Source organism: Mirounga angustirostris, unplaced genomic scaffold (assembly GCF_029215605.1).
Source record: "Mirounga angustirostris isolate CCGP_5_RB_7025 unplaced genomic scaffold, mMirAng1.0.hap1 SCAF_4, whole genome shotgun sequence".
In the NCBI taxonomy this organism is placed as follows: domain Eukaryota; kingdom Metazoa; phylum Chordata; class Mammalia; order Carnivora; family Phocidae; genus Mirounga; species Mirounga angustirostris.
Window position 1 is genome coordinate 156,649,549 of NW_026991712.1, and position 12,902 is coordinate 156,662,450.

Consider the following 12,902-nt stretch of genomic DNA (forward strand, 5'->3'; position numbering starts at 1 on the left):
ACGGAGAAAGCACCAGCTGGAAAAGCAGACATGTCAACAAGTGTAGCCCTACCCTGTGAGAGGTGTTGTAGAAGAGGACAGCGCAGAAGGCACGGTATATACCGAGGGTGCCAAGAATAACCAGCAGGTATGTAAAGCAGTGGTTCACAGGGAAGTGAGAAATGGGGCTGGAGAGGAGGAGGGGAGGAGGCTACGGTCCTGCCTGTTGGGTTCAAGGGGGTTCAGAAGGTGTCCAGGAGGCTGGAATTGGCAAACTATGGCCCGTGGGTCAAATCTGACCCGTTTCCAATAAAGTTTTATTGGAACATGGCCAAGCCCACTCATTTATGCGGGGTCTACGGCTCATTTTATAACATAGTGGCAGAACTGAGTAGTGTGACAGAGGCCACACTGTGTGCGAACACGAAATATTTACCACCTAGCTCTTTACAGAAAAACCTTTCCTGCCCCTGCCACAGGCAATGGGGAGCTATGGCAGAATTTTAAGTGGAAGAGTGACACGGTTACAGAGTACGCTGGTGGGGAGCAGGGGTAGGAAGCGGGAAGGAAGGCCGTTGGCTGGAGAGGAGACTGTTGCAATTTTAGGTCAGGAGGCCTTACCCTCTTTACCCCCCTTTGAGCATCTGAAGAGAGCTTTGGACCTTCCCTACACCAACACCCAGATGCATACACAAACACTCACATGCAGAAATTTCACGCAGGCACAATCCAATTCCCCTTAGCAGACCCCCTGAAGGACCCCACTTCACAGGTGAGAAAATGAGGCTCGGAGAAGTTGCACAAGGTCCTGTGGCCAGTAAATGGCAAACCTGTGCTGGAACCCAATTAACCAGTGTGGAAGCCCATGATCTCAACCACTGGAGAATTCTGCCTGCCTGAGGCGGGAATGGTGAGGGGATGGGCAGGAGGGCACACAGCCTGGATTTGCTTAGGAGGATCCAAAATTTTGGTAAGCCTCACAAAATGTGACGTGTCTGTCTTCTAAGTGTTTTGTAAGAAACGCATCCTGAAAAGGGATACCAGCTTTCTGGGGCACCCAGCAGTTGTAGGCCAACCACAGGGAGGGGCAAGGACGTGGGTGGGCTGCCCCCCGTCCATGGGCACAGTCACCCGAGGATGCCTGGAGCAGTGGAGAGCACGGGCCCTGCAGTCGGCTGACTTAGGTTCTTAGCCCAAGTCCGCTGCCTATAGACTATATGATCTTGGGCAAGATACCAAACCACCTGGAACTCAGTTTCCTGAGCTCTACAGCTGGGGCCCTTGTGGCCCCTGGGGTCGCTGGGAAAACGGAGTGTGGCGTGTTTGCAGCAATCAGCCCAGTACCAAGTGCACAGCAGGTACTTCGCAGACCACTCATCCCCCATCAGGTTCCATGAATGTGTTCCAAGCATCCAGGGGCCCTGTGTTCTGAGCTTTCTCCTCATCCCCTGGGTCCATCTAGGTGGTGGTTGAGGGAGGACAGAGATGAGCCTTCACCTTATCTTGAATCGTCTCGTCTCTTTCCTGGATTTCCCGCTTGAGGCCCAGGATGTCCTTCTCCAGGGACTTAATGACCCCTTGCAGCTTCACCTGCTCCCCCTTCAGGCTCTCAATGTCACTGGTTCGCTCTTCGATCTCCTTCTGCAGGCTGCTGAACTTTGGATACAAGTGCAGCAACAGAGACAACAAAGTCTTTGCAACCCCCCCCCCCCCCCCCGCCTCCCAAATGTCTGTACGCTTACAGACTCCCCATCACCAATCTGTGACCCGGACTCTCCACCCTCGTGAGCTGAAAAACACACCTAGCACTCAACATTTCTGGTCTTTGAGGAGTGAATTTTTGATTTGGGACAGGTCTGGGGATTTCCTAGGCCACATGAATAATGTAGCATCCTGCCTGGGAAGATCCAGTCCCATTCCCCTCTGTGAGGATGGACTGTCCAGGGCAAGAAGCTTAGAGACCAACTCCCCTGGACCCAGAGTTTTCCATGACCACACCAACCTTGAAAGGTGGGGATCCGTGCCCCTTCAAGGTCATACATATTGTAACGGATGAGCCACCTTGGCCATGTCTAAGAAGGGAAGATGACATTGTCCCTGATTGATAAGCAGTGTGATTTCTAACGGTAAGGAGCGTGAGTTTGCTTTGAAGTTGGCTTCTCTAAGGCTAAACGTTTTGGGGAAACTGGCAATTCTACAAGGATCTGTGAGCTCTTTGCCCCGCCTTGTAAACTAAGCATACTATGCCTTAGTCCTTCTCCCACCCAGAACTCCCTGCACCGAGAGCCTAAGGACACCTCTAGGACTTGACCTAACTTCCAGAAGTCCTCATCTCCATTTCTACCAGAGGTTTTTTTTTTTTTTTTTAAGATTTTATTTATTTGACAGAGAGAGACACAGTGAGAGAGGGAACACAAGCAGGGGGAGTGGGAGAGGGAGAAGTAGGCTTCCCACGGAGCAGGGAGCCTGATGCGGGACTTGATCCCAGGACCCTGGGGTCATGACCTGAGCCGAAGGCAGACGCTTAACGACTGAGCCACCCAGGCGCCCCTCTACCAGAGGTTTAACTCTGAAAACTGACTAAATCCTACTTGCCCATAAATGAAAGTCGGGGGCATCCATCAGTGTCAGGGTGAATGTTGTTAACGCTGTGAAAAGGACAGAGAAGGGAGAGCCCCGAGGAGGGGTGGGAAGGGTGTGCCTGCCTGGCAGGGCGGAGGTATTCTGGGCAATGCAGCCCTTGCCTGAGCCCAGGCCTGTCCAGAACGGCGCCATACCTTCTTCCTCATGATGCCCGTTTCTCCTTTGAGCCGCAAGTTTGATTCCTTCTCATCCCGAAGCTTTTTCTCATACTTGGTTTTGATATCTTGGATTTCTCGGTCTTCATCCTCTTCAATCTGTTTCTTGGTCTCTTCAAACTCCCGCAGCTGCTGCCTGACATCTTCCTGTGCCTGGCTCAGAGAAGGGAGAAGGGACACACGACACTTTCGTGCTGCCCGGGCCCGGCAGAGGTGCACATGGGGCCTATCGTGTGGAATGGGAGGGCAATTGTTATTACAGACATGGGAACCAAGGCCACGGGCCCCCAGACCTTCCACTGTCCTCCTGTCTGTCCTCTGTCTTCCCTTCTCTCCCTGCCAGATGAGGCCGCAGGCTCCATCACTTCAACCACCACCTTCCTGACATCCTCATACCTGCCCCACCGCTGGTCTCCTTCACCCTGACACCCACGCTTCCTCTATCTTTCTCTCACTGAACTTGGGACAGTTGTAGCTTTATATTTGCGGAACTACTTGATTGTCTTTCCTATTAGATAGGAGGTCCTTGAGGGCAGACACCCGGTCTCTCATGCCCACCACTGCGTTCCCAGACTACAACCTGCCCAGGCACACAGTAGGTACTCAGTCGCTACCTGAACAAGGGCATCTTGAACTCTGCCCTCCTGCTCCTTAATCCAGTCCCCTGCACGTCCCCCAGCACTTTATGTTACTGATGCCTGTTTGACAGGACCCTCCACTGGCACGGAAGCTCCTCAATGGCGGGGTCACATCCCTCTGCTCACCTCTGGGGACCCCCTGTCCAGCAGCTGGTACGTAGACAGTGAAAGCCTGGAGCCCGGATGCTGGGAAAACTAACTCCGCCTGCCTGGCGGTGTCTGAGAGGTGACTCGGGCGTTCCTCCTCTTTGCCCCCAAGTGGTGCGAGTTATAGATTAAGTCAGAGTCCACTGTTTTCCCCTCACACTGATCCTGGCATGCTCGCGAGCTGTACCATCCCTGGAGTGAGCGCTTCGGGGGCTCAGAGAGACAAGATGGTTTTAAAACTGGGCTCCCAAGGAAGGCTGCTCTCGTTCCCCATCACGTGTCCCCAGACCCTTGCTAGACAGAAGCCTGGGGCCGTGTGCTCCGTCTGCATCCCAGAGTCACCTGTCAGCCACCACTCTGGCTCTGGTAGATGTGGCTAAAAAGGAAAGTAGGCCAGCCAAGTGGGCGAGGAGGCCTGCCAGGTGGGAGCTCCCTAGGGAAGTTCTGAGTTGAAATCTTTGACTCAAAAGGAGAAACGGGTTGTAATCACTATGGGGGTCCTGGGAGGAAGGCCAGCCTCTCTCCCCTCAGGGCAGATTCATCCCCCTGCCCAAACCTCAAGCCCCCAAAGGCAAAGCTTAGATCAGTCTACTGGAAGTGGACAAACATTTCTGGAACATGTAGGACGTACCCCCCTGCCCCCATCCCTTGCAGGTTTTGAAAATCGCTGATAGGTGAGACACAGTCCCTGCCCTTGAGAAGCTCCCAGACCAGGGGGTGGGGAGAAGTAAAGGCAGGATGCTACTGCATAGGACATGTAAGAGCAAGGAGTCTAGGGGCCCTGAGGACACAGAGGAAGGCTGCTTAGCCCCGTGGGAGGGGAGACAGGCAGTGAAGAATCCCTCCAGGAGTTGGCTCTCGTCCTGAGTCTGTAAGGGGGAGGACCAGCGTGGCCAGGAATGATCCAGAGCAGAGGCTCAGAGGTTGTGTGGGGAACTTGGCTACTCCACGTGGGTGGATGGGAGGGAGCTGGATGGCAGCAGCGGGGACCAGGGCTGCGAGGTGGGCAGGGACCTGAGACCAGGGCTGGGAGGCTGGCAGGGCCAGGCAGGGCTGGGGCAGGGAACATGCCCAGTGTGGCTGTCAGAGCTCAGCCTGCAGAGGCTCAAGCTGTGAGGAGCCCTCCACCCTCCACCTCCCACCTCCTTTATCCCCCACTGCCTACTCCCTTCCCAGCTCCCTGAAGACTTCTGGGCGCCGACTCAGTCCTCCTGCCGTTAACTGGGGGAGGGGACAGAGGGTCCTGTAATGTCCCAGGGTGCTTTGAGCCCTGTCTCACCGTGGCCTCAGCCACCCACGCTCAGGTCCAGTCCTGGAATGGGGCCACATCTGAAACCTGAAAATGCAGGCCCTGCCCTCAGCACTGGTGATCTCCCTGTTGGACCCCAGGTATCCAGCACAGCTCTCCAGCTTGCCACGTCCCCAGCCCTGTCCCGATTCCCCCACTGTCTTCCAGGCTCTCAGTTCTCTACCCCTCTCTGGCCCGGACCTGCTGGCTGCTCAGCAGACGACCTGTGTCTATCTGTGGCACCGCTCAGTAAAACCCCAGCCAGGCAGCAGGGCTGCTCCACGTCTTCGTCACTCGCCGTCCTGCTTGCTGAGCCCTGTTGTGGGAAAGCACGCGGCCCGGCGGACGAAGGCTGCCAGAATTCAGGTATACAACCTGGGCTGCGCGTTCAGCTATGCACCTGCCGGTCCTTTTCTCCGTCGCCCCCTGCCTCCTTCCCTCCAAAACCCCTTCCACAGCTCCCTGGCTCTCCTGCCCCTCACATACAGTGTGCCATCTGCTGCAATTTCATGTGGAAAAGGCGGCCATCTGGCTCTTCTCAGTTTTCTCTTCATCTTGGGAAACTAGATATTTTGGCAACCCAAACTGCTTGAACGTTCTCTGACTTGGCTCTGCCTGCGTGCCCTTCCCTCCTGCATTTCCCCCGTCTCCTGTTCATTCCAGCTTCAGTTCTTCCTGGGCCTCCTTAGCTCCTGCAAGCTGGCCCTGCCCTCTCTGGGCGGTCTGCGTCCCCCAGCTATCCTGTGTGCCCCTCTCCAAGGATCCATCTGTGTGACCACCTCCCTCACACAGCTGAAAACTGGGCCCCCAGTCGTTATTTCTCTTGGTCACCCAACACTCAAGCTGGTAAACCATTAAGATACCATCTGGGTTTGTCAAATCAGTGAAGGAATGATTTCATCTCGTAAGACATAAGAAGTGGCTAAAGGGTTTCAGGCAACCACCCGCCCCATCGTTCATGGCCCTGGTTCCTCTCTAGGTCCTACCGACTTCTCCTAAAAAGGTCTCTCCAGTCCTTAAGGCTTGAAGGTACAATTAGGATAGAACAGCAGATATGAACATAGCCTGTCCACAGAATTTCAGTCCCTAAAGCTGAGCACCTCCCAGCTCACTGGGTTCCCTGGTCTAGAGGGAAAGAAATGGTAATGAGCAGATGCCAAGGCCAGATGCACGCATGCTGAAGGGAGGGGACAGAAGGCAAAAGTGAGGCTGGCTTTCCCACAGCTCTCCGGGCTGGTCACAGGCCAGGCCTGCAGGATGCACCGTGAAAGGGAGGTGCAGGTCAGCTTCTGGTGAGTACCTCTTCCAGAAGGGTGGTTTTTTCCTGCAGTTTGGCCTCGTAAAACTCAGTCAGCTCCTCCAGGGCCTGGCTCTTGGTCTCATCGTTATCCCGAAGCTGTTTTTCATACTCTTCCTGCATCCTCTGGGATTTGAGCTGCAATTCCTGGTACTTCTCATATTCTAGAAGCAACTTTTGGTTGTTGCAACATTCTGGAGAGAAGCAAGGATGGTTATTTCATGTGGGACAGGAGCCTTTGAGCTCTCCCACTCACGGCCAGCAGCAGCTAGGGCAGGTGCCTTCAAAGCCACGAGGCAAATGCCTGCCCAGCTTCCTCACCTGCCCACACCCCACCAGCTCATCAGGCAGCCAAACGTCCCCACAGTGTCGGCTAGGCAGGAGGTTTCCAGGAAAGGGCAGAGGGATGTTTGGGGGTTCAGGGCCGAGAAGAATGTCTTGAATATGCAACATAGTTATCAGCAGCCCTGTTTTACAGAAGAGTAAACTGAGGCTCAGTGAGGTTAGGTGACTCCCCAGAGCACCTAATATGGTTGGTGAGTCTGGGACCCATGATAGCCTATCAGGCTCCAGACCCCCACTCTTCTCTATCTCCTGTTGGCATGCAGTAAGGGTTTAGTACATGTTTAACGAATGAGCAAATACACAGGAGTAAAAACCACAATGAGATCCAGGGTATAAATGCAGCGTGTGGACAGATAAAGCCAGATTACCTGGGACTTCTGTGGGATCCGGGGGACTCTCAGACTTTTGCCCCCACCCAACCCCATGGCCTCTACCTGGGTACTCACCCAGGTCCTGCAGTTCACGGTTCTGTTTGTCTAGCAGGTCCTCAATGCGTTCCCGATGGGACACATCCTGCTTTTCTTTTTCTGTTCTTAAAACCTAAAACACAGAATGGACTATTCTCATTCCCACACATCTGCTGAAAGCTGCCTTAGGGCAAGAACACATTTTATAAGTGACATCCTCCTTCACTCACAAATATTTCTCAAGCCCTTATTTTGCACCAAGCGTTGTTCCATGAGCAACAAGCAAGCTATCACTTTTTCTTTACATTATATTCTGCTCTGAAAGTTCTAGACTTTCTCTATTTATATCCTTTCTACTAAATGGGTCTTGTCAATGATGAGTTCGGTTTTGGACATGTAGCAGATGGATTTTGGGGTGGAAGAAAGTAAAGATTCATTTGAATTCTCTGTTGTCTGCATGTTGCTGTCAACTAAATTCTCGGATGTGCTAATGTGTCAGCTTCTAAGGAGTGTTTTCTTTAATCCAGCAGGAAAGCTCCTTGCAGGCAGAGGGGCCGCCCCCAGGAATAACTTTGTGTTTAGCTTATGGAGGGCCCCACAGCAATGTTTGTTGACTAACAGCCAGGGACTTTTTTTTTTTTTTTTTTTGGTCAAACTCTCGGACCTGTGGAGATAACATAAAAAACAAATACCCTCTGAGCCAAAAATTGGGGGTTTTGGATGAAGGGCAAAACAGATATGTGGAGAATAAGGAACTATTCTGGGTGAGTTCTGGATCAAATCTAACTACAGGAGGACCATTTAGACTAATTTTATTTAATCTGCCGACGATCCTGAAATTCTGGTAGCTCTTTTTCTATCCTTTGTTTCTCCTGTGACCTTTTCATTCTGTTTTTAAGTAAGTTTCTCTTGATCATAAAGATAATATAGTCTCATTGTAGAGGATTTGCAAAATACAGAAAAGTATAAAGAACAAAATTGCAATGATCCAGAATCCCAACTTCCAGAGGTAATCACAGTGCTAGCTATTTTCTTACGAACTGATCTATGTGTATTTATTTTACTTGATTAATACCGTTCACTATAGAGAGTTTTATATTCTGCTTTGTTCCACCTGGCACTTTGCTGTAAGCATTTCTGATGTTATCAACTATGCTGAAAAATCACACATTATCATATGGTTCATTGTTTGAGTGTAGCTTGGATAGTGTACGCCAGTTCCATCTTGAGTAAATTGAAAACGTCTTGTTATTTGTGGGTGTTGACTGAGTCTCTCAAACAGACCTGGTTTTTCGTTTTCAAGGACTCCATTTCCTGGAGGAACTTATCTGTTAGCTCCTTAATCTTCTCAGAGTAGTTCATGTCCTTCAGTCGAAGCTGATACTCATTTTCCATTTTTAATTCTTCCACACGAGTCTTTAGCTCCAACATAATCTGAGCCTTTGGGAGAAGGACACCAGAATCAAGAACATTCACAGTGTGGGTGAATTAGAATATTTAAACTGGTAGCCTTGAGCTCTCTGAGATCTGTGGCTCCGCCCAGCCTCAAACTCATGTGTCTCCACTAGAACTTGTCATCTCTTCCCCACAAGACACCCGGACTAAAAGCCAGGAGACATATGAGCTTCTTCCTCTGCCCTCATGACGTCCATTCAGTAAGCCCCGCTGTGCACCAGGCATGATGCTAGTTCTCTCATCTTCAAATATGCGTAAATGCCACCTGCTCAGTGAAGTCTACTCGGGCCAAACTAGTTAATCCCTTGACCCTTCCCTTCCCATTTCCAGCACTCATGACCCTGCTCACTCTGCTCTACTTTTTACTATTTTCTTAGATCTAGGCACTTTCCAATACAATTTATGTATGATTTTGTTTATTGCCTTTTGTCTTCTTCCCCCATTAGAATTCAAGCTCGAGGAAGGCTGAGATCTTTGTTGGCTTTGCATACTATATACAGAAGCGTGCCTAACACACAGTAGGTACCTGAAGAACATGTGTCAAACCATGATGCCTGCCCCATGGAACTTACTACAGGGGGAGTCAAATGACATCATTACAAGTTGTGAGAGATGCCCAGAGCCAGGTGGTTCCACAAGACTGTCAGTGTGTCCCGCTCAACATCTGTCATGCCTCTTCTGGCCTCACTATCATTACTTTAATTTGGGTCCTAACTCTTCCTGCCTTGCTGGCTCCTGTGTCTAGTGACTACTTCTTGCAATCTGTTGTATTCACTGATGCCAAAGTTTTTTAAAAATACCATGAGACACACACCTTCATTTCCCGAAAAAGGTAATGCTGATGACAGAGAGGGGGAGAACACAGGTGTTTTCCTCTCGCTCATCCACGATCACCCCCCACCCCATGCTGCGTATCCCCATCTCATCTCTTTCGGCCCATCTCCCCCCCTCCCCGACACTGACAATGTGTTATGCACATTTCCCCATTCCTGGCCAGTGGACAAGTGTGAGCCTGGCACAGAGGGGAGACTGAGATGAGGGACGAACACAAGTTGCAAGGGCAAAGGTGGGGATGAGAGAGGGGATGTTTGGTCAGGGCATTGCGTATGATGTCGTATGGGTGGGAGGCAGAGGGACAGGAAGCCTAGACCGGGTCAGGCCATCAAGGTCCTTGCCAGCCATGATAAGAAATTAGGATTTTCCTCTACAGGGCCTCTGAAGGTCCTGTCCAACCTGATTAAGCTGATTTGGTCTCAGAAAGGCCTCTCTGGTGGCAGTGTGCAGCTCAGGCTAGATTCAAGCACTAAGGCAGAGGGATTAGGTGTGTGTGTGGGGGGGTACTGCACAGTCCAGGTGGGGGTTGGGGGAGGAGAGTGGAATGGAGAGATTCAAGAGCAAGATTTTAGGGAACGTGGTGCCTGACTGGGTGTGGGGTGAAGGGGACAGGGCTGTGGATGAAGACCATCTCCTGGGAAGAGCGCTCCCTGCAGGTTGCACTTGGCCTATCTTGCTTCAATGCTTTATCCTGGGTGCCTAGCGCAGAACCAGCAACATAGCACTAAATGAATGTTTATCAGATGAGGAGGTCACCCTGGGGTCTGCCTTGGATTGGTGGAATACATTTATTGATGGGAGTGCTGGTTTCAGGCACATGCTCATCATCCTTCCTCCCTCCCTCCCTCAGTCTGTTCTCCACCTGGCTGCAGAGGTGGCTTTCTATGATGCAAATCTCATCAAGTCATTCCCTAACTTAGATCTCTCAGCAGGTCGTTAGGAACAATGTCCGAAGTCTAAAACGTGGTGTTAGAGGCCCTCACAATCCCCTTCCAGCTCCAACTCCACATACCCTCTCTTCTCTGGCCCCACCTAGCCAGGAGCGTCTTCCCCAGAGCACCTCTCTCATCCTTCTGCACGCTGATTCCTTGGTGTGGAAGACCTTTTTCCATCTGTTCCTGAAGGCTCCATCCAAGGCTCACTTCCTCTGGCACCACCTGGCCTGGGTCAGTGTCCCTTCCCCTGTGACCCCAGAGCATCGTTCCTTCATAACACCTGTAACACACTTGATTTCCCTTTTTAATTTTACCTGTGCCTCCTTCCCGGCTACAAGCTAAAGGCCCCTGCATATCTTTCACTTCTGTCATCCCAGACCTTAGTATAGTGTCTGGTACATAACAGACCCCTCTGTGAGTACTAGTTGGATGGATGGATGAATGAATGAATGACTGAATGAGTAGGTAAATCATGTCCTGAGAGACAGTTACATAGAAATTCATAGAATATAAAGAGAAAAAGAGAGCCAGGAATTCTGGAAAATGTGACTTTTATCTTTAATTTTTTAAAAAAGATTTATTTATTTGAGAGAGAGAGAGAGAAAGAGAGCAAGTGCACGCGAGTGTGGGAGGCAGGGAGGGGCAGAGGGAGAGAACATCCAAGCAGACTCTCACTGAGTGTGGAGCCCAGCATGGGGCTCAGTCTCACAACACTGAGATCATGACCTGAGCCGAAATCAAGAGTTGGACACTTAACTGACCGAGCCACCCAGGAGTCCCTGGAAATGTGAGAGAGAGCTGGGAGGGAGCTGAGAAGGACAGAGAGGCTCAGAGGGAATAAGAGCGTGGTCTCACAGATGTAGAGAGAGAAGGGGCTCCAGGAAATGAGCAGAACATATGCTAGTCACTTCCAGTTTGGCAGCAGTTCTGCTAGGCCAAGCCGGGGGCTGGGTTGGCAGTCAGCCCGGACACCTCAGGCCTTTGGCACATCCTGAAGTCTCCCAGTTGCTCTCTTCCCCTACCCTCTGGGAGGAATGGGGGAGAAAACAGAGAGAAGAAGGAAGAGAGGAGACATACTTGCCTGCCTGCTGTAGGTCAGACCCTGACTCTCATAGGCTCTCCCTCATCCTTTCCTCCCACTTTGCCTTTCCTGTAGAAAGTTCCATGGAGCTCTAGCAGGGATCTCTGGAAATGCCTGGGTCTTATCATCCTGCTTTGGGGCCATTTTTGCATGGCTGTTCTGATGGTTTTACTCATCTCTACTTGACTATGAGTTTCCTGATCACAGGGCCCAGGCCTGTCTTTTTACACATGCATCCCTAGTACCTAGCAAACGCAGGTATTCAATAAACACACTCGAGATTCTGGATAAACAGCAATGAATGCATAGCTCTGCCATTCTCTGTACGCCTTGTGAGTTTCCCACCCCTTCGGTGTCTCCCTTAGGGAGCGTGGTGCAGAGCTAGCTGCCCACTCAAAACTCTCAAAACACATCTTCCCAGAGTGTTTGATGCATTCATAGGAGGGAGGGCCCTTTGGAGTAGTGATTAAGAGAGTAGGCTCTAGATTGAATCTAGAGCAGAACTCTAGTCCTAAAACATGTCACTTAACTTCTCCAAAGTCACCTCTTGAAACATGGGGAGAATAAAAGTATCTTTTTCATAGAGATGATGTCACATTTAAACAAGAAAATACTTATAATTAGTACAGTGCCCGGTTCATGGAAAATCTAAAAAAAAATGCTGGTTATCATTACTTTTATTGTTTTATTATTAAGAAGACTGGGTTTCAGGGATGTTTTCTAAATACTTCATTTTTTTTAAATAAATAAGGCTCCACTAAGCAGTTATTAAGTTTCACAGATACAACTGGCATATTCAGCTTGTCAGTTCCATTCTGTAAATATGTATCGACTGTCTTCCATGTGTCTAGCAAGGGCTAGAAACTGCTGGTCACACAAGAGAACAGCTTGTCATGGTTCCTGCCCTCCAAGAGGGGGAGGAGGAGAGCTAGTTCACAGGCTAAATGTAGAGCAGAGTAGGAGTCAGGATGACCAGGGGCAGGGTGGCGGGCAGGGGTGAGGGTAGAAAGAGATCCAGCCACAGGGAGGAGAGTGGCATGGTGGTGTGGGCCGGAAATGTGCAGAGAGCATGGGAATCTGAGCGGGGCACTGGGTGCAGCCAGGCGTACAGGGCCTCGAATGCCAATCCCAAGGGTTCGGACACAGTCTGGTAAGGGACTTCCACGTCCCTCTTCATTCGATCTGATTCTTACCTTCTCTTCCATGTCTGTTTTAGTAACAAGCACCTCTTCGGCAAAGCCCACTTCCCTCTCTCGCTTGATTCCCCGACCATCCTTATCAAAGACCTTCCAGGTAAACAGGCAGCCATCCTCAGCAACGGTCAGCAAGAATTGGTCATCAAAGGTGAGCAACATCTGAGGAGAAAAAGAGCTTAGAGAGGAAGCTTTCAGAGGCCATGGATGACCAGAACTGATCTGGCTATGTGCGAGGTCTTCATTCAGGCAACCCTGAGCAGGCACACCCTCACAGGCAGGAAGACTGGATCCTGGGTAAGAATAAGACAGGGAGCTCTCATAAGCTTCTGTTAATGAATAGAGGAAGCAAGACTGTGTTTATGTCCTCTGTGGATTTGGAATCTTAAGAGTTAACTATTACCTGGATTATAAAAAGAACTCTCAAAACTCAGCAGTAAAAAACCCAAACAATCCAACTAGAAGGTGGGCAAAAAATATGGAGACATTTTACCAAAGGGGATAT

At 50.6% G+C, this 12,902-nt stretch overlaps 1 protein-coding gene across 1 annotated transcript in view; it reads right to left on the reverse strand.

The window, feature by feature from the left end:
• CFAP57 (cilia and flagella associated protein 57) overlaps positions 1-12,902 on the reverse strand; it is a 65,915-nt gene that overhangs the window by 25,076 nt on the left and 27,937 nt on the right. The window contains exons 11-16 of the mRNA XM_045895435.2: positions 12,398-12,559; positions 8,184-8,339; positions 6,939-7,032; positions 6,151-6,341; positions 2,757-2,930; positions 1,477-1,635 (exon numbers count right to left, since the gene is read on the reverse strand). Coding sequence (XP_045751391.1) covers positions 1,477-1,635; positions 2,757-2,930; positions 6,151-6,341; positions 6,939-7,032; positions 8,184-8,339; positions 12,398-12,559 — 936 coding nt within the window. The remainder of the gene's footprint in view (positions 1-1,476; positions 1,636-2,756; positions 2,931-6,150; positions 6,342-6,938; positions 7,033-8,183; positions 8,340-12,397; positions 12,560-12,902) is intronic.